The sequence below is a fragment of the Hydra viridissima genome, unplaced genomic scaffold (assembly GCF_058129835.1).
Source record: "Hydra viridissima isolate aposymbiotic clone 2 unplaced genomic scaffold, HvirCarnegie_v1 scaffold_12, whole genome shotgun sequence".
In the NCBI taxonomy this organism is placed as follows: Eukaryota; Metazoa; Cnidaria; class Hydrozoa; order Anthoathecata; family Hydridae; genus Hydra; species Hydra viridissima.
The window spans coordinates 554,510-574,924 of NW_028324311.1; the positions used below are offsets into that span (position 1 = coordinate 554,510).

Below are 20,415 nucleotides of genomic sequence, written 5' to 3' on the forward strand. Positions count from 1 at the left end.
CAAATAAATCGAGGCAGCGAAGTTTGAGTCTTGTCATATGTTTAGTTATTACTATATATTTTTAAATGATTTAATGTAATAATGAATGATAATTTGGAAGAGTAGGAAGGCATGTATTTTTCAACTTGTATGCGTTTGATTTTTTTCTAGCACATGTGTTTTCTACGATCTAGTTATATAATTTCTCGTATTCTTCTAAAAATTAGAAGCAAAATAAATTCGGAGTTTGCCACACCCTTCGCTATTTCACTTTCCAAATCACCAACCATGTTGTTTTTATCAATCCGAATTTTATAGCTGTTTTCAGTCAAAACTTTAGATAGATAGGTGCATTCTTCACCCGTTTTCCAATTAAATGACACCACTTCGTCCCCATTTTTCGTTTTCTGCAGTCATTTTGAGCTGTCAAATTATGAGAACTTTTATTCAGTGAAAACTCTCAACATAATAGTTTAAATGTTTAGATAAATAATACCTTAAGTAAACGTGAAAAGTTTTAAATACTTTGTTGAAAATGTGACGAAAAGACTACTGAAATCAACACAATATGGCAAACCAATCAAAAATCTAAAAGTTTTATTAACACAAAGTAAATGAAATTTAAATGAAACTTTTTATTTGTTGATAAGAACTCTATGGACTTTGATTGGTTAAACACAACTCACAAAGCAATTTTGAAGGTTTACAACTAAATATAAGGCATAAATCAAAAACAACCCTTATTGCCACGCGACATTTTATCAGTCTGCGAAACAATCTTATCGTGTCTAAAATTGAGTTATGCCTTGCAACTTTGTGTTTACTAAAACTTAGTTTGATTGGTTAATAAGCGCTTCTATTTCCATTTTTTTTTAACGTCTGCAAAAATGTTCAACAATAAATAAGTTGAAAACTTCATGAAAGTAAAAGCAATATTTGCAAAAATAGACTTAAATTTTTGCAAATATTAACTCAAATGAGGAGGGAGAGGGGAAAGTGAAGTTCAAAATATGTAAGACTATCCCATACAGATAGTATAAAAAACGATTTTTTTTCACCAGATCGGATATCAATAAATAAAGATTTTCTTGGAAAAAACGTAGTGGTGTACAAGCCCCTCTTCATATTTTATGTATAGGTGCAAGGTTTCATAAATACTTATTCTTCAATACGGTATCAAGCTTATAAAATTAACAAACATTTATTAGCAATTACGGTACATTAAAGGAAAAGGATTGTTATTATAAGAGTTTAAACAAAGATTTGGGCGTAAAGAGAAATACGCGTTTTAATAACAATAAGTTAGAGTGCTGCTAAATTACAGATAAAAATTGTAATTTCTTTCCATTTCAGTCACCTTGGAAAGTAACTTCTTTAGGGTTCTTGGAGGTTGTCTTACCAGCAAGCTCTTCTATTAGATGTTGAAGGTAAACTTTAATTGTATTAAGTGAACATCCTAAATTTTTTTTGTAATTTAACCTCTAAACAATGGATAACATCTCTATTATGACTTGTATTTGTAATACAAATACAAAATTAACTAGTGAAATACTTTTTTAAAAATATTGGTTCAGAAGGTAAAAGCTCTTCCTCTGGAAATAAAATATTATCATTATATTATTTATCAATATTATTTATATATTAATGATAAATTTTTTATAAGAAAACATTAATAATAATATTATTAAAGTAATGTAATATTATTAAAACATTATCTAAAATATTCAGATAATGCTAAAATATATTTATTTTAAAAAATTCTATATCACAAATTACATCAAACATGCTTACCTTTTGTATTATTTTTAAACCATTTGTGTTTTCATACTGTTTCACACTCATTGTAAAAATATCTCTTTTACTTTGGCAATATATTTGTGGGTTAAAATAAATAATTACAAAAAAAATCGAAATACGAAAAAAATATAAATATAAAGGTAAGTCAAAACCTTTTATTAAGATAATTTTATTTAAGCATTTTTATTTATTTTTTTTTTAAAATAGATAAAAATATTGAAGCCTTTAAAAATAGTTGCTAACATATTTGTACGCAAAAAACCCTAACGAAAACAAGCGCTTCATGTTTATCTCTTACACCTAACAGTTCTTTTTGCTGAAAATCTTAAAACACGTAAAAGATGATATTTTTTATTTATTTTAATGACACATGGGAGCGTTTTACAAACCTTATATTAGTACTATAACTATCCCCGGTCCTCTCTAACAAAATTTTAGTTTAAAAGTGAGGCACGTTTGTAGCTTTTCGCCCATTTTCTAGTTCGCGCTTAATTTTGTCTTTCTTATGGTTGAAATTAAGCCCTTTGCACTAATGCATATTTAAGCATTGACATCCATCTGTTAATTGGAAAAGACCTATCTGGTGGGATCCCAATGTATCAAAAGGATTTGTCATGGCCAATAATCCAGACCCCACCCTCAGTATAATGGCTAAAAGTCTAACAATTGGATTTGAATTTTATTTACATCAATGGGTATGTAGTTTAAATTTCACTTCAGAAAAAATTTCTACTTAATTCAATAATAATATTTCAATATTAATTTCTGCTTCTTGCTGAACAATTATTGTTAATTCACGTGATAAAATTGATATTTGCAAGCTATACTTCATTTTTCTTAAGAGTTTGTAAAAAAAAAAAAAGTGCTAACACTAAAAATTGTAGTGCGCCAAAATTAGTTTTTTAACTAACAGATTAAAAATCGTTTTTATGAAAAAGTGAATTTGAACAAATTCACAGACTTAAAGAACATAAAAGAAAGAAAAGAAAAATAAGCAGTTAATTACTAATTAAAAATAAGGCATCTTATTGCAGCGCGCGGTGAATGACTCCACAGCGTCACAAAAGTAGGAATCATGGAGATTATCCCGTGCACTTTTTGGCTGGTCATGTTCAGAACCTCTGACCAAGTCATGTAATTAAAATACTTAAATCATTCATGATAATAAAAACATTTTTTCCTCCTTTGAATTACAATTTAGGACTTTAAATTAAAAAAAAAAACAAAAACTGGATCTTAACTTTTCCGCATTTTTAAACCTTAACATTTGTTAATCTTTTCAAAATCTTTATGCTTTATAAAAAATTCCTTTAAATGTTAAAAATAAAATGTAATTGAAATATATATTCAAATATGTTCATATTAAGGTTAGCTGCGATCTTTGTAAAAGCAGTTTTATTGATTTATCATGAAGCTCCGATTTGATTTCTTCTCCTCTTCTTCTTTGTTTCTAGAGAACGGATCAAAGAAACAAAGGAAAGTTATTTTCAAGTCCAGGCTAATGTTTAACCAGAAAGTTTTCCTGGAAAAAGGCTATATATATTGAAATCTAAATTACAGGAGTTGCAAGCCTCCTAAATAAATGTAATAAATATTCAGTCAACAATAAATAAAGAGTTAGAAAATGGATTTCTATTGGGAACAGCTCTTTTGAAGTTGCATAAAATCAGCAACAATTTTGAATTTGAAGCAATAACCATAACTCACAGTGCAAACAGTTTTCGTAAAGTGTTTATGTTAAGAAATGAAAATTCAAAACTTAGATATTTTTTAATTTAGTTTTTTCGAATTGTAATTCGAACAGTTAGTTGTTTGTAAGTTACAAAAAGGGAGATTGCGATTTTGAAAACATCACCATTTTCCCATGCGGCAAGTATGCTGACCTGATTCAGCAAAATCATGTGAAAATCTACTTGTGCAGGAGTAACTTCTTTGTTTATGAGTATATTTTTTAATTAAGGTCTGAAGTTCCCGAAAAACGGTTTTTCGGTTCTTCGGTTCTTCGGTATTTTTCGGGGAATTGAAAGGAATCGAAGGTTTCGGTTCTTTATCAGAATCGGAATCGAAATTTACCGAAATTTCGAATCTTGCCTAAAATAAGGAATCGAAAAGAACCGAAGTTATCGGTTCCTTATCAAATTAGGAACCGAAATTTACGAAGGAACCGTTTTTCGGTAATTCCAGTCTCTGTTTTTAATCAAGTAAAAAAGGATCCTTTTTTTTGCTTAACTTTTTTCAAATTAAATCAGAAAAAATGACGTCATCAAGCAGTTTTCAACAAAATTTAATAAGAACATTTTAATTAAAGATGAATTACTTTTCTTGGTTTTTCATTTCTGAATTTTTTGTTTTTAAATATTTTGGTTCAAGCAAGTTTTTCTAATTTAGAATTGTTTTATTAAGATTTGTAATGAAAGAGATCATGCTTTTGATTCCTGTAGATTCCTAAAAATTTCAATTTTATCAATAAAGTAAACTTTTTTTTTTTTAAGTTTGCTTTTTTCACTAAAGTTTCTCTTTTGATTTTATTTCATGTTAACAAGACACTTTGTGCATTTGGTTCGCATTTGATAAAAGACTTTCTTCTGATTTCGACAAATGACAAATCAGAAGAAAGTCTTTTATCAAACATTTGATAAAAGACTTTCTTCTGATTTGTCATTTGAAGAAAGTCTTTTATCAAACATTTGATAAAAGACTTTCTTCTGATCACCTTTTTTTACCATAAACACCAGACCCCAAGCATTTTTTTGCTCAAAGGTATATAAATGTAGGATCTGTCGAAAAAAACTGATATTATAAAGTTTTCATTTGCAAAAATGGACTTTATTGCTTCATTTTCCAGACAAAAAAAATAGTCTTTGGCGAAAATAAAGTTGTTGCGACCACAATAAAAAAACCATCACACTTCTTGATAAAATTAAACTTTTTAACAAACGCAAAACATAATTTTAGAAAGAATACTTAAATAAAATTATGTTTGTGGGGAATTATTTAGATTTTCCCTGAGACACTAAAGAGTCACTTTTTGAACTTGATAATATATTTTACATCTGACTGCGAATCAAATATTTTACAAAATACACACTCTTTTTATACACTTTTACAATCGCGTCATTTTCACACATTTTATGCATTAACAATTAAATACCTTAACACCTAAAAATATTAACACCTTCAAACACGCCTTCACACAAACACACCTTCAAACACGCCTTCACACACCTTCAATTACGTCTTGAAGACTTTATTCACGACACCCTCCCCCGATTAAAGCTGAGACTTCGGCTGTAATCAGCTATCTTCCATCTCGTCTTCCATGATGTAATTGATCTTTTGTCTTGCATCCAATTTCGCCAGTCTCGTTTCTCTTTTAAAGGTATCCTCTTCGGCTCTGGTTTCCAAATTCTCGTCCGATTCGATTTCGCTTTCTGCCCCACAACTCATTTCCAAGTCACACACCAACTGAATTGGTCGTTCAATTACATAACCATTTCCCAGTCGTATTTTAAAGCCACGAATAACTCCATCCTTCCCTTTAATGTTGTTTTCAATTCGACCGATGTTGAGAAGTGCCTTGTCCTTCACATCGTCTTTAATGAGAACCATGCTTCCGACACCTGGGAGTTTTGCATTACCTCTCTTTTCCTTTGCTTGTTGTCGTTCTTCCATTGCGTGCACGTACTCGTTCATCCATCTTTTCCTTAAGTGATTCTTACAAGTTTTCACAAACTTGACTCTCCGGAGTGCACAATCGCCCCTTGTTATTAAATCAATATCTTCTTCAAGTAAGATTGCAGGTCTCCCCCTCATTAATACATTTGGCGTCAATACTTGATTATCGAATTGGTCACCTTGGTAACATAGTGGCCTATTGTTCATAGCACATTCCACATCCAACAATACTTCTTCCAATTCAAAGAAGCTCAGGATGCCCTTACCGATTGTTTTTGACAAACTTTTCTTCATTATTCCAATTAATCTTTCAAACAAACCTCCCCACCACGGCGCTCTTGATAAATTGAACCTCCATTTTATGGCTGTAGTAGCAAGATAGTTTGCAAGATTTTCATCCTTCTTAAGTGTTAGTAACCACTTCCCTGTTGCCACAAATGTCCTTGCGTTATCACTTATCATCATTTGTGGTGGTCCTTTTCTCGCAACAAACTCCTTTAAAATTCTCTGAAATTCTCCTGCCGATAGATCATGACAAAGTCTAAGGTAGACAGCTCTTGTACATGCGCATGTAAAGAGTGCAACATAACATTTTTCGACCAACTTTTGTGGCGTTTTATATTTTAGCGGACCAGCAAAATCAACACCTGTAACCGTAAACGGTTCGATATCTTCAGTTCTAAAGCGTGGCAACATTGCTCTCGTTGGCGGTAAAAGCGGCTTCACTCTATATCTCTTACATAGATTACATTCACGAATGACCTTTTTTACGGCAACTCTCAAATTCGGTATCCAAAATCTTTCTCTTATGCTATTCATTGTATCTCCTACTCCCCTGCGTAGCGTTTTTGCGTGATGATGCTCAATAATTCTTAGAGTTTGTTGGAATCCTTTTGGTACAAATATCGGATTATACCAAGAGACTTTTCCGTGACATCTCCAAAGCTGTTTCTCATCCTGTTTAAGTTCCACATCGGACTTTATTGCAACAGCTTCTTGTAGTAACTTAATGTTCATTAACTCCTCTTCCATCATCTCCTCAGCTTTTAGCGGTCCTGTTATTTTTACTTCATTTCGACAATTGTATATAAACCTTTTTATAAAGGATGATATTCTTATGATCTTCCAATACTTGTGTTTACTCAATATTTCTTTAAATATATTATGTCCCTTTATTTCTTCAGTTGCCATACCGACGTTCTCTTTCACACTAATAGTTTCACATGATGAATTCGGCGCTTCGATTATTTCTGGTTGGATTGGCCAATTTTCCTTGTGTTTCAACCATATAGGTCCATTTAGCCACAAGCTTGATAATTTCTCAGGACTCACTCCTCTTGTTCCAAGATCACTTGGATTTTCTTTTGTTGGGACATATAGCCATTTTACTTCTCCATTCAATAAGATCTGCTGAACTCGGTTCCTGACCAACTGCCCCTTTCTTTTAACCAGTAAAGTACCGCAGTACTGTCAACCCAATGATATACTTCAATGACATTATACTTGGTTAATGTCTTCCTAACATGATTCATTAACTTGCTCAAGGTGTGCGCTGCTACCAGCTCAAGTCTTGGAATACTAAGATCCCGCGGTGCAATCCGTGCTTTTGCTACAAGTAAGTTGCTTGTTTTTGAATATTGATGACTCACTGCAACGTAGACGCATGCACATACTGCTGATTATACGATTATACTGCTGATTATACGATTATACTGCAACGTAGACGCATGCACATACTGCGTTCTATGCCTTTAATGTTTATTCTTATCATGTTGATTTCTCTCTGGTAAATTTGCTCTTGGTCCATTCTTCGCTAACTCGTAGGTTTCGTTCGTCCTGGCAGTAGTCGCCACCAAATAGTGTGGGGAATTATTTAGATTTTCCCTGAGACACTAAAGAGTCACTTTTTGAACTTGATAATATATTTTACATCTGACTGCGAATCAAATATTTTACAAAACACACACTCTTTTTATACACTTTTACAATCGCGTCATTTTCACACATTTTATGCATTAACAATTAAATACCTTAACACCTAAAAATATTAACACCTTCAAACACGCCTTCACACAAACACGCCTTCACACACCTTCAATTACGTCTTGAAGACTTTATTCACGACATCTTAGTAAAAGGTTTTGACTTATCTTTACATTTATATTTTTTTCGTATTTCGATTTTTTTTGTAATTACTTATTTTAACCCACAAATATATTGGCAAAGTAAAAGAGATATTTTTACAATGAGTGAAACAGTAAAAAAAAAAAAAAGGGTTTAAAAACAATAAAAAAGGTAAGCATGTTTGATGTGATTTGTGATATAGAATAATTTAAAATAAATATATTTTAGAATTATCTGAATATTATAGATAATGTTTTAATAATATTATATTACTTTAATAATATTATTATTAATGTTTTCTTATAAAAAATTTATCATTAACAATATTAAAAAAATCATACTTTATTTTAAGAACACGCAGCTTTGGGTTTTGTTTCTAGAAAGTTTATCAACAAGCGTAGCTAAAAAAATGGGAATAAATTTATTTCTGAAAAATCATTTGGTTCCATGTTTCAAAACATTTCTTTTTTTATATTTTTGGTTTTTCGCGTGAATTGGAGTAAGTCCTTATGTAAAGGATGGAAAACCGTGTCTCACACCTTGGATTTAAATATGGTTAGGATTGATGAAGCGATTTATATAACCTTTTAAGAATATCCACTAAAATATACATATACACTGTTTAACAGATTTAATAAAGGATTTTTAAACAATCCATATTTTAACTTTTACTAAAATGATAAGAAAATTTAAAGGTTTGTAAAAAAAAAAGTCTGAACATTCTTCTATTTTTATCTAACAAATTTTCAAATTGACTTTGAGGGTGTTGTGTTGTGAAAACATCATCAAATTTTGTACTGTTATCCTATTCTAAAAAACAAACTTCTAGTCACATTTTTTATCATCCAGTGAAGGTAGGTTAACTAACTACAAAGATTCAAGTGTATAAAAAGAATCAGTTTATAAGTCACTTACTGAAAATTAAATTTAATTTAAGCTATATAATTATCAGTGTAGGTGATGTTAGGAAGCAGTGGAACATCGATCACTCATCTTTGATGCAAAACAGACCAGGCAAATCAATGATTTCGATTGTTTTGGCTGTCGTTTCATAAGCTAGCGCTTTACGAACTTTCGAATATATATAATCCAACCTCCTCAATATAAACCAACCTCCTCAATATTGAGGGGGTGATATTGTTTACCAGATCACTTTCATAGTTTAACAAGCACAATATCGAAAAAATATTAACTTATAATAAATTTTTTTTTTTAAATATTTTGTTTGTCAAAAAACATTTTTTAGTTAAAAAAGTATTGGTAATATTTAAGAAGTTCCACTCTGGATGGAACTTCTCAAATATTACAAATAATTTTCATCTTCTACTTGTCTTTTAAAGCGAACAATTTTCGTAAAAAATCTTCGTCAGAATGAAGGCTTTTTCCAGTTACTTTTCGCTGAGGGGTGTTTTATACAAAAGTTATTTGGTGCTTTCATAAAATAAGTAAAAACACGTTTATTGGAATATTTTGACATCATGTTATCAAGCAATTTCGAATGTCTAAAAAGTCAAATGTAAGCTGTATTTAATAATAATATTAAGTTTTTCTGTTATTTTTTTAGTCATAAGTTAGCCATGTATTTAACTAAACATTAAAATAATATGTATATATATATATATATATATATATATATATATATATATATATATATATATATATATATATATATATATATATATATATATATATATATATATATATATATATATATATATACATATACACTCAAAAAAATCTTTCCTTCGCAAGTAAGGAAAGAAATTTCCTTACGGGTTTTGCGGTAAATCTTTCCTTCTTTTAAGGAAATTAATTTTTTAAACTATGTGAAAGGAAGGAAATTAAGCTATTACTTTAAGCGAACTAAATTATTCCTTTAATATATTTCCTTAAATCAAGGGAATTCAATCACGGCTCAGCTGTAAAATAAGGAAATGCTTAAGAAATTTTACCTCGTGGTAATAAAGAAACATTACAGTTCTATTGCAACAAGGGAGATTTGGCGTCCTCTTATCATTGTTATAAATAAATTGATCATAAATTTGTTTTCAGTTTAAAAATGCAGGAAAATAAGAAAACTTAAAGAAGAAAAATTGTCTTATTAACCTGTATTTTTTTATTTTAGTACCTTTAAAATACTTTTTTTTAAATTATTGAACTTCTTGTGTTGGAATTTATTGGTAGCTTTGGCTTGATATAATCAAACTATTACTCCAATACTGGTGTATAGCAGCGTATAAAAAAAGGTTTATTGTATTTTCAGTTTTAAATGACATGTATTAAATTCTGTTACTATTTTAAATTATGTTACTAAAAACTATATTTAACTTGCAACAAACTAAAATGTAATTTGGCGCTACTCCACTTTCTCCCCCCCCCTAATTTTATGATTGATTCTGATAGAGAATTTTATGCTGATTAAGAATCGTATAAAAACATGGGTCTCAAAATCAACGGAAAGTGCTCTAATCTGATGTTGAAAGTACAAAAATATACCACAAATCGCTAATATTCGCCATCTTGAATTCACTAACTTTACGGTTGATATTGTTTTTAACCGCAAAACATTGCCAGCCTGGTTTTTACTATAAGGAATTTTTTCTGGTTTAATATAGATAGCGATTCCACGGCTCAACGAAAAACATCTGACGTTTGACAAAAAACACGAAATTTTCTTTTTATTTTCTTTTCTCTTTTTATAACAAGTATTTATTTATGTTTTTTTGAAGAATAGATTCTAAGGATTTGTATACAGAAATTATGTATATATATATCTATATTCCTTCGCATATTTTATGACGTTTTTTATTTTTATTTTCGCGACGTAAGAATCATTGTATATGTTTATTTGAATTATAAAAAAATCGTCTGGAATGGCTAATATAGACGCGTAAGTTCTTTCCAGAGCTATCAGGCAGACGATCGAGTTATAAAGTTATAAAACGTGTCGCTCTTGCGAAATTGCGATTCCTTCTTATGAAATTTAGTTTTGTAACAGAATTTACGATTATTTTTTCGGTTATTTTTTTTTTTTTGTTATTAAAGAAAAAAATTAATTGGAAAGACAAACTTTCATGGAGTAATAAAAAAGGGCTTTCTTAATGTTCTTTGCAAAAAATGTTCTTAATAATTTTGTGTGGCTATGAAAATAGCCGTTTTTTGATTTACACAACCTTAGGCATGAATTATAATGTATGTTACGTTTGATGCACACAGGATGTCAAACAGGATATGCTGTTAAAACTTGATCCCAAAAGTGAAAAAACCGGTGTTCGGAAAATCTCTGCATCCACATAAACTCGGATAAATAATCAGCTACCATTTCGCGATTAGTTGGCCCCATCATTGATTTGAATTTTGCTTTTGCTCGACACCACATAGCTTCCACGTGATTTGTTGTTACACCTGTCTGTGGATCTACAAAGTTGAGGGTGTGGTTAACGGTACCATGTAAATATGCTGGAGCTTGCAAATCATTATATGCTCTCCACATGTCACTCCAGACAATAGAGCCAGGAAGTATCCATTGATGTATGATAGGAATTAATGTTGCAGCATCGCGGTTCTGGACAGGAATCAAAAAGCCTTTCTTCGTTGCAGGTTCATACCCACCAAATATCCACTGCTGCGGGATTATTCTACCAACTTGATATTTTCTTCGACAAAAAACAGATTCATCTATTTCAACAATGCACCCTGGACCGCCTATTGGATCAGGGTTATTGAGGAAATATGAGACGCAAATGTCTCTGCAAAATTGATTCCAATCAACAATGGTGCTGTCGTTTCCGATATTTAACTCTTGCCTTAAATCACTTATTGATAATCCCCGGCTCTTACCTGCACTTCTACTCCAAGCGTAAGTTAAGCCCAATATTTGCCACAATTGTAGGTGAGATTTCTCAAAGAAGCTGCCTTTTCTAATGTTAAAGGTTCTTTTGCAGCGCTTGACTGGACATCTCCAAATAACTTGATCAACTGACCCATTCTTTGTTTGCTGTGTGCAGGGCACGTTACATACACTACAATTCATGCTTTCAGCGAGTAAACCATAAGTTCTGCACCAGTGAATTTTAGCTTCGATATCGTATTTGAATTTTGCTCCTATTTCTGTCAAAGAAAGTGAGTCAAAAACGTCTATTGTTGGTCTTCGAAGAGCCATGATATGTAGATAAATGAAGAAGCAGAAAAACTATTCTGAAGCACTCCTTTTTATATGACAAACATAATGAAAATGAATTCACGGGGGGTTAACTTGAAGTTTTAAAAGAAAGTCAATAGTTTTAAAGAATTATTTTTATAATTAAAAAATTTTTATCTTGTTTTAAAGTGAATTGTAAAATATAATCAATGAAAGAATTTTTCAACTTATTTGACAAAAGTTTTAAAAGACACTCAAGCTAACAAACTAAGAATCCAGTTGAAGCAAATTGACGCGATAAGAGTAAATGCCATTGAATTTCATTACCTGGTAAGAGAAAAAAAATGCGGTCAATACACCTGATTATGAAACTTAACGCACCGGTTCTTTGTTCTTTTATTCGAAATCTTTTATATAAAAAATAAAAACCAGGCTGTTGATACTTTGAAAGGATAACTTTTAAACAAAAAAAAATCACTTTTCAAGATGGCGAATATTAGCGATTTGTGGTATATTTTTGTACTTTCGACATCAGATTAGAGCACTTTCCGTTGATTTTGAGACCCATGTTTTTATACGATTCTTAATCAGCATAAAATTCTCTATCAGAATCAATCATAAAATTAGGGGGGGGGGGGAGAAAGTGGAGTAGCGCCTGTAATTTTTATATAGAAATAGTTCATTGAAAACTATTCTTAATTTTACTTTTTTTAAATATATGTTCTTTTATGTAGTTTAATTGTTGGAGTATCAGCTGTATGTATCCACCAGATAATTGTATGTAAAGGAGTTAGTAGATAAGTTTATACTGAACTTAGGTTTTCAGGTCTGTTATGCTTTTACTTTTTGCTGTATAATGATTAAAATTGGTTTTAATTTTTATATAATACGTGTTTTTTTTAGGCAGCTTGATTGTTGGAGTATTAGCTACACCTATCCACAGGATAGTTGTATCTAAGGGAGTTAGTTGATAAGTTTAAATTGAACTTAGGTTTTAAGGTTTGTTCTGTTTTTACTTTTTTCTGTGCAATGATTAAAATTGCATTTAACTTTTTTTTAATATGTGTTTTTTTATGTAGCTTGATTGTTGGAGTATCAGCTGTACGTGTCCACAAGATAATTGTATGTATAGGAGTTAGTAGATGAGTTTATACTGAACTTAGGTTTTCAGGTTTGTTATGTTTTTACTTTTTTAATGTGATATAATTAAAATTGCATTTAACTTTTACTTAATATGTTTTTTTATGCAGCTTGATTGTTGGAGTATCAGCTGTACCTATCCACAAGATAGTTGTATCTAATTGAGTTAGTAGATAAGTTTAAACTGAACTTAGGTTTTTAGGTTTGTTATCCTTTTACTTTTTGTTGTGCAATGATTAAAACTGCACTTAAATTTTTACTTTCTACTTTTTTAATATTACCATAAATTAAATTTTTTTTTGAATTGAAATAAATAATATTTTAATGCAAAAGGTAATAAGTATTGAAAAATTGAAAATTGTTTTTTATTTAGCTGAGTATTCTTTTATTGGTATTGATGGAGAGTTCTGGGTGTTTAATTCTTCACATGTTCAACCAAGATCGATCAAAAAAAAAAGTAGTAGTGTACAAGTACGATCAAGGCATAGCTGGACTCTTATCGTCAGGTTAATATTTTTGTCTAATAGTTGCATAATTCAGAAAATATCAGAACTATCAAAATATTTGAAAACCCTATTTTAGTATGAGTTTGCATTGTTTTGTCTGCGGAAAATCATTTGGTGCTGTAAACTTAATGGTATGGCATTTAAAACGGGCACATGCTGTCTATGCACATAATGATATTCCACGTGGCCAAAGTGACTGTCCTAAAAGATGTTCCAGTTTTCGCAATTTAAGAGTGCATATTTGCTAGTATCACCAGGATTTGATATATGTAAACAATATAGAATCTAGATGTGAATTTTCTAGCCAATATTTATTTAATGATATAAATGATGTCTCAACAGATGAGCAATTGGAAGGCAGTGTAGATTCTTTAGACGATAGAGATAGAAGCAATATACAAGATAGTATACAGAAATCATTTGTTTCATTTATTGCAAAGCTTCAAGCACGATCTAACATTCTTTTGACAAATGCACAATTTGTATTTGATGGTGTTAAGGAACTACTGCAGGATTCACTGCAGTTAACTTTAGAGCATGTTCGCTTCGTTTTTAATGAACTAAATATTGATGAAAATGTTACTTGTGTCCAAAATCTTTATGAAGATCTTGCAACTGTGACTACTTGCATTGATAAAGTTGATACTGAACATAAGCTGATAGCATATTTAAAAAAAAATTATTTTTATATAGTTCCACAACCAGTGTTTCTTGGAGTAAGGAAAGAGAAATGCAAATCAGTTTCATTTGGAAGTTACAAAATGAAAGACATACTGGATACTGCTCAATACATTCCTATTGAATTATTATTAGCACGAATAATAATTGAATGTAAACATCACTCCTTAAGTTTAAATTGCTATGACCATGCAAATAATGATGGGAACATAACTGATTACTTTGACACTGACTCATTCAAGCAACATCCCTATTTTTCTAAATTTCCTGATGCAATGGTTTTACATTTTTATATTGATGGGTTTGAAACAACAAATCCACTTGGTCCGCATACACAGATACATAAAATGGAGGCTCTTTATATGACAGTGAGAAATTTACCTTCCAGATTTCTTTCTAAAGAATCTTCAATTTTTTTGGTGGGCATGTGGTATGCTATAAATGCTAAAGATAAAACACGGTCGTATGATATAATTCTTGCCCCATTAATAAACATGTTAAAGCAATTAGAATCTGACGAGGGTGTAAATGTCTCCATCTGCAATGAAACAATAAAAGTGCGAGCATGTCTAGCACTTTTTTCTGCTGATAATTTGGGTTACCATTCATTGTTTGGATTTTTTTAGAGTTTTAATGCACGGAAATTTTGCAGATTATGTGAAGTGATTAAGGAGGAAAGTCAAATTAAGTTACTTGAAACTAATTATGTTAAACAAACTAAACAGTCTTATGATCATTCAGTTAATTCAGTTGGTCAACCCGATTATGAGGAGTCTGAAACTGGAATTAAAAATGGGTGCATTTTTAATGAGCTAAAGTTCTTTCATGTTATGGAAAATTTTGCTGTTGATGCAATCCATGATTTATTGGAAGGGATAGTTTCTATTGAATTAAGTGATGTGTTAGGTAGTTTAAGTGCCGATGGGTATATCTCTCTTAGCGAATTTAATTTGTTGTTGACTGAATTTAATTTTGAATCTTCTGACAGAAATAGTCGACCCACAACTCTTGTATCTTTTCAACGATTAAAAATGACTGCTTCAGAATGCTGGTGCTTAATCCGAAATATACCATTCATTATAGGACACAAATTTCCATGAGATGAACCATATTAGAATTTACTTTTGTTGCTTATGGATATTTTAGACATAGTCTTTGTTCCAAAAGTTAATGTTGGTTTAGCAAGCTATTTATCACACCTAATAGCAGAGCATCATCAAAGTTATCTCCAGTTAATTCCATATAAACGTTTAACACCTAAACATCACTTTCTTGTGCATTATCCTACAGCTCTACTGAAGTGTGGACCTCCATGCAGATACTGGTGCATGCGGTTTGAATCTCGACATAATTTTTTTAAACAAGTTTCACGAAGTACCCACTGTTTTAAAAACATTGCATTTTCATTAAGTAAGCGGGGTCAACTTGCTTTAGCAAATGCTTTCATTTCTCACTCAGTATTCAGCAATTGCATCATCAATGGAAAAACATATGAATTGTTTGTTAATCAAGTTGAGCCTAGTGACATTAATCATTTTTTGCAGACTAATTTTTTATTATCTCAAACTGAAACAGTGCATTTTTTGAAATGGTTTGAAATTGGGCATTATAAAATTTTAAAGGAAAGTGTTATGGTATGTAATTTTAATGATAGTATACCTGAATTTGGTTTTGTTGAAAGTGTAATTTACCTTAATAACACGATTTTCATGATAATGCGGATGCTTACAGTTTACTACTTTGATAGCCATTTTCATGGCTATTTAGTTAATTACAATCCACAATCAACACTTTTCTGTAAGCAAGTCCATGAATTGAAAGATCATATTCCCTTAAACATTCATCAAGTTTTTTATGAAGAGAAAGAGTTATTTTTTGTTGCTCCCAGATATGTTATTTTTTAGCCTTTTTTTCCAACATTTTGTTATTTTAAGTAGTTTTTGTATTATATATGTTTAAAATGTACCATTTGTTGCTTAAAGTTAAGCAATTATGTTTTTTACATTTTAAAGTGTAATATATATGACCATAACATAAGCATACTTAATTGCATTCTTGTTTTTTGGTTTTGTAATACTATTTGTATCATGTATGTCTTCAGTAGACGATTTTGATGACTTGGTTTGACTATTCTTGGTTTGTTCGAAAATGTTAATAAATTGTATATGCTCTAAATTTTAATTGTAGTTATTTTTTTAATTATTATTAAATATTTCATATATATATATATATATATATATATATATATATATATATATATATATATATATATATATATATATATATATATATATATATATATATATATATTCATATAATGCATTATTTGACTAATATACTAATTTATGTATGAGTTATATTTATCTATTTTGTTTGATTCTAAGTAGATTAAATCAATAAATAACCATTAAAAGCAATTGAAATCCAAAAATTTAATTTTAATCATGATTTTTATTTGACTGATTTGATGATTTAAATCAATTTAAATCAACTGATTCAAATCAATCGTTTTAAATCAAAACAACCCTGGTTTTATGTTTATTTATAGTTAATAATTTTAATCGTTTCATAGTTAATATAGTTAATGTTTAATAGTCTTATAGTTTTCTTTCTATATTTAGTATAGTTTTTTATTAATAAAAAATTTCAAACTCTAAAATCAGTATTTACAATAATATTTTACAATCATTTTGTTTAATATATTTAACTATTTAAAAATTATTTTGTTTTTAGTGCACACAAGATTTGAGATAGATACAGATATCCCACTAAGGTTTGTTTTGGAATCTAATGGTTGTGAAATTGATCCAGAAGATTTCCCATTTGTGGTACGCTCTGATACTTCGATTATTGTATTACAAGCAAATGAAAATTGGAATCAGGTAAAGTATTGTATTTAATGTCTAAATGAGGAATTACCCACTTTATTTGAATTTTTCCACTTTTTAAAATGAAGTGGGTAATTTCAAATAAAGTTATAAAATGGAGTGGGTATTGCCAAGAAACACATATTGAAATATTTTTGCCAAATTTTTACAGACTGTGATATATTAATATTTGTTGCATTAAACAATTATTAAACAATTCCATATTTAGAATGTGAGAGAAATTCAAAACCCTGTTATGGCAGCATCTGCTGCTGGAACTGATACCAGTAGTAATATTACTGATGCCATTAACAGTAACATAGAGTTAACTCAAACACCTTCTAAAGCTGTATCTGGTGTTTTTACGACTCAAGCATCACTTGAGTCTTTTTTGCTCCAACATAGCAAGTCTAAGCTGCATATGTTGCGCTTAAAAACTGTTGGGTACGGCATTGCTGAAAGAGTCTCCATCACCTATGTCACAGCTGCTAAAGTTATTGATCTGTATGGTTTTTACCCTCCAAAAGACAAGCTAAATATGGTAAGTGTATTCCTTTCAGGAATCACTGGTCTAAAACCGGAAGATTTTTTTGAGCCTAAATCTCACAAAGGTTTTTTGGCAAAATGCATTGAAAATGCTCGCAGAAACCTTAATTGCAGTGAAAAACGCTGGACGTGGTCTCCAAAAAATGAACGAGGGGAACAAAATAGAAAAAGAATTTTTGATAAAATTACTACATTAGAAATTCAAAAAAAGGGTGGTGTATTCACAGAAGATGATTTTTCATTTGTCGGTTGCTATAGAGGATTAGAAGTATGTGAATTTTGCGAAGGTATAATGTTTGTAGACAATCTTTTCATAGGTATAATGTTATAAGGTGTATAGATATAATGTATAATGTTAAAAGGTTATGTTATAATGTGTTATGTTTGTAGACACTTTTTTCATAGTGAATATGATTCAAATGATTAATTGTCATAAATCCAACCTATAAAATATTCTTTATATTTTTTTATGTGTTTCTTTTCTTTTCATGGAATAAAGCTTTTTCATTTTTTATTTTAATGAATGAACAGGTGCTGATGTTAAAACTGAAATTTTTAAACTGGCAACATTGTCTGCAACAGTATTTTCTGAAGACTTGCTAATTGCCGCAAAGAAAACGTTTTGTTACAGACGGAAAAAAATAGAACAAAAGCATCCGTCATATCTTGAATGTGCTCAGCAGATGCCATGTTATTTGTTACTACCACAACTGGTAAGTATAAACCACTATTTCTAATTTAAAGTTAACTTTTAATTTAGTCATAACTTTATTCTATTTACCAAAAGACACTTGAAATGGTTAGAGTAATGTTTATTTATTTATTTTTTTCATTAATTATCTTCATATGGTTTTTTATAATTATTTTCATATGGTTTTATGTAGAGGATTGATGGGTTTTAAGGATAAATAGTTATTTTTTTTAAGTTTTTAGTAAAGCATCTTATAGCTTCTAATTACAAACTGAAAATATTAAGATTTTTACTGTTACAGTATTTTTTAAATACTTAACTTAAAAAATATATATTACTAATTGTTGTTTGTCCTGGACATATCTCATAGTGCCTATTGAACATAAGATAATATGTGTCTCTGGTTTGATGGCTAGTGGTCAGTTAGACAACTTTTTTCTTTTTGTTAGGCAACTTAGTAACAAATTAGTTTGTGGAAATCTCACATTTGGTAAAAATGTGATGTATGTTATTTTACTTTACTCATTTACTTATCAATGATTTTGGGTTTAGTTGCTGCAAGATTTTAGACGCATGCATCCAGACAAAGCTGATTGTTTTATTACACACATGTTGACATTGGTTCCATCAATTCTTGCTCATTGTTCGAACTCAACACTGGAATATCTACAAGAATGTACTAAAGATGCAGCTATTGGAGGGTCAAGTTAGTTTTTTTTTAAATATTTAATTTCAATAATAGCTTTTTTTATTGCAATGAAAAAAAATTTATTTAATGATATTTAGACTTGTGAACTCACAATTGCCAAATTTTCCAGCTGATTAAGTTTTTGCTCTAACTAATGTTTTTGTTTTTCATAGATGCTCAGGTAACGTCTGCAATTAAAGCATTGATCTTTTTGTTACCGATGACTGGGAAAAAACGGTTAACAGCAAAAGAATCATTTGATTTGCTGATTACATATGTGGAGGTGGACTATTTTTAATTAAATGCATAGTATATTATGAATAATAGTATGAATAATATTTCAGTTATTTGTATTTCTTGAAGTTTTATTTGGAAACAAAGTTAATGCTGCCTAAAGATCTTTTATTTTTATCAGTATTTTCAAACATTTATTATAAGTAGCAAGTAGTAATAATAAGTTTGTTTGCTAAAATACTTATTAAAAAAAAATTATATATATATGTATTTAGAAAAAATATATGCTTATAATAAATTATCTAAAGTTAATTTTGAATTCCTAATTTAGCCAGGCAGCTCCATTAATCTAACAGAAAAACTGGCTCATCCAAAGTTGTATATCGAGCAATCTGCTAATGATAATAATCAGCTAAATGGAAGTATTGTTTGTGATGGCAAAGTCTGTGTGGCAGGATTTAGCATGGTTGAGTGCGTCGACTATTTGTTTAAAATGTTTTGGGTGTTTTCTTTAGAATATCCAAATGGATTGGAAATGTTTTTTAAATTCCTACAGTACAAAGTTTATCTATTAAGTTTTGGAAAAGAAAAAAACCCCAGTTCAGTTAATAGTGTCGATCGACTTTTTCAATTGAACTAACAACTTTTTTGTTGTTGTCCTGTGTATATGTATTTATTATTGTTAAAAATGTAACTTTGCCACTCTTAAGTTGTGATCCAGATATTTGCAAATTTTTACGGTGTACTATTTGTAGAATATAGTTTTTAATATGTATATGTATTTTTTGTTGTTGATATCGGTTATGCGTTTTTCAAAAATAGATTTAAACTTACAATAATAATTAATATGACAGTAAGGAAGTTTTAATCTGCTTTAAGCAGTTATAGTAAAATTTACTTTCAGTAAGGAAGTTTTACTAACTAATCTTTTCTCAGTTTTGATTTTATCAAAAAAAATAACTGCCTAAAAATAACTCAGTAATATTACATAAATTTATCAAATTTCGCATTGAATACATTGAATGAATGTTGGTAATATTAAGAAAATTATTACTTATGGGTTTCCTTATTTTAAGGGAATTCGTTTTGAGGAAAAGAATTTCCTTAAAAATCTATTTCCTTATTTCAAGGGAAGTTTTCCTAGTGTCAAATATAAGGGAATATTTCCTTAATTTTTCCCTCAAAAATAAGGAAAGATTTTTGAGGAAAAAAATTTCCTTAAAAACCAAATTCCTTATTTTAAGGGAATCTTTCCTAGTGTCAAATATAAGGGATTATTTCCTTAATTTTTTCGTTAAGGTGGAAAACCCCTGAAAAATTTTTTTTGAGTAAATATCAATATTTTATAA

The 20,415-nt window shown here is 29.7% G+C and overlaps 5 protein-coding genes across 17 annotated transcripts in view; 3 read left to right on the forward strand and 2 right to left on the reverse strand.

Moving 5' to 3' along the window:
- The window catches only part of LOC149880611 (uncharacterized), a 59,027-nt gene that overhangs the window by 16,933 nt on the left and 21,679 nt on the right, over positions 1-20,415 (forward strand). The window lies entirely within an intron of this gene.
- LOC145188544 (uncharacterized) lies at positions 5,071-7,258 on the reverse strand. The gene is made up of 2 exons (XM_090069165.1): positions 7,157-7,258; positions 5,071-6,918 (listed from the first exon to the last, which is right to left on the reverse strand). The coding sequence occupies exons 1-2, from the start codon at positions 7,256-7,258 to the stop codon at positions 5,071-5,073; spliced, it is 1,950 nt and encodes a 649-aa protein (XP_089925291.1).
- Positions 9,401-19,841, forward strand: LOC145195253 (uncharacterized). 12 transcript variants are annotated; one of them, XM_090068998.1, is made up of 12 exons: positions 9,618-9,821; positions 12,451-12,542; positions 12,620-12,715; positions 12,796-12,887; positions 12,967-13,058; positions 13,230-13,362; positions 16,774-16,922; positions 17,137-17,740; positions 17,985-18,166; positions 18,697-18,850; positions 19,006-19,115; positions 19,398-19,841. In XM_090068998.1, exons 6-12 carry the CDS (start codon positions 13,254-13,256, stop codon positions 19,704-19,706), a joined length of 1,617 nt encoding a protein of 538 aa, XP_089925124.1. In that variant the 5' UTR covers positions 9,618-9,821; positions 12,451-12,542; positions 12,620-12,715; positions 12,796-12,887; positions 12,967-13,058; positions 13,230-13,253; the 3' UTR covers positions 19,707-19,841. The 12 variants fall into 12 exon arrangements, with proteins under 12 accessions (XP_089925133.1, XP_089925125.1, XP_089925124.1 ...); XM_090069005.1 differs by having other exon boundaries at positions 9,683-9,821; positions 12,967-13,021; XM_090069002.1 differs by having other exon boundaries at positions 9,683-9,821; positions 12,624-12,715.
- LOC149880614 (uncharacterized) lies at positions 10,796-11,737 on the reverse strand. Its single transcript, XM_090069166.1, has one exon. The coding sequence runs from the start codon at positions 11,735-11,737 to the stop codon at positions 10,796-10,798; it is 942 nt and encodes a 313-aa protein (XP_089925292.1).
- LOC149880615 (uncharacterized) lies at positions 15,043-16,091 on the forward strand. The gene has a single exon (XM_090069010.1). The coding sequence runs from the start codon at positions 15,174-15,176 to the stop codon at positions 15,942-15,944; it is 771 nt and encodes a 256-aa protein (XP_089925136.1). The 5' UTR covers positions 15,043-15,173; the 3' UTR covers positions 15,945-16,091.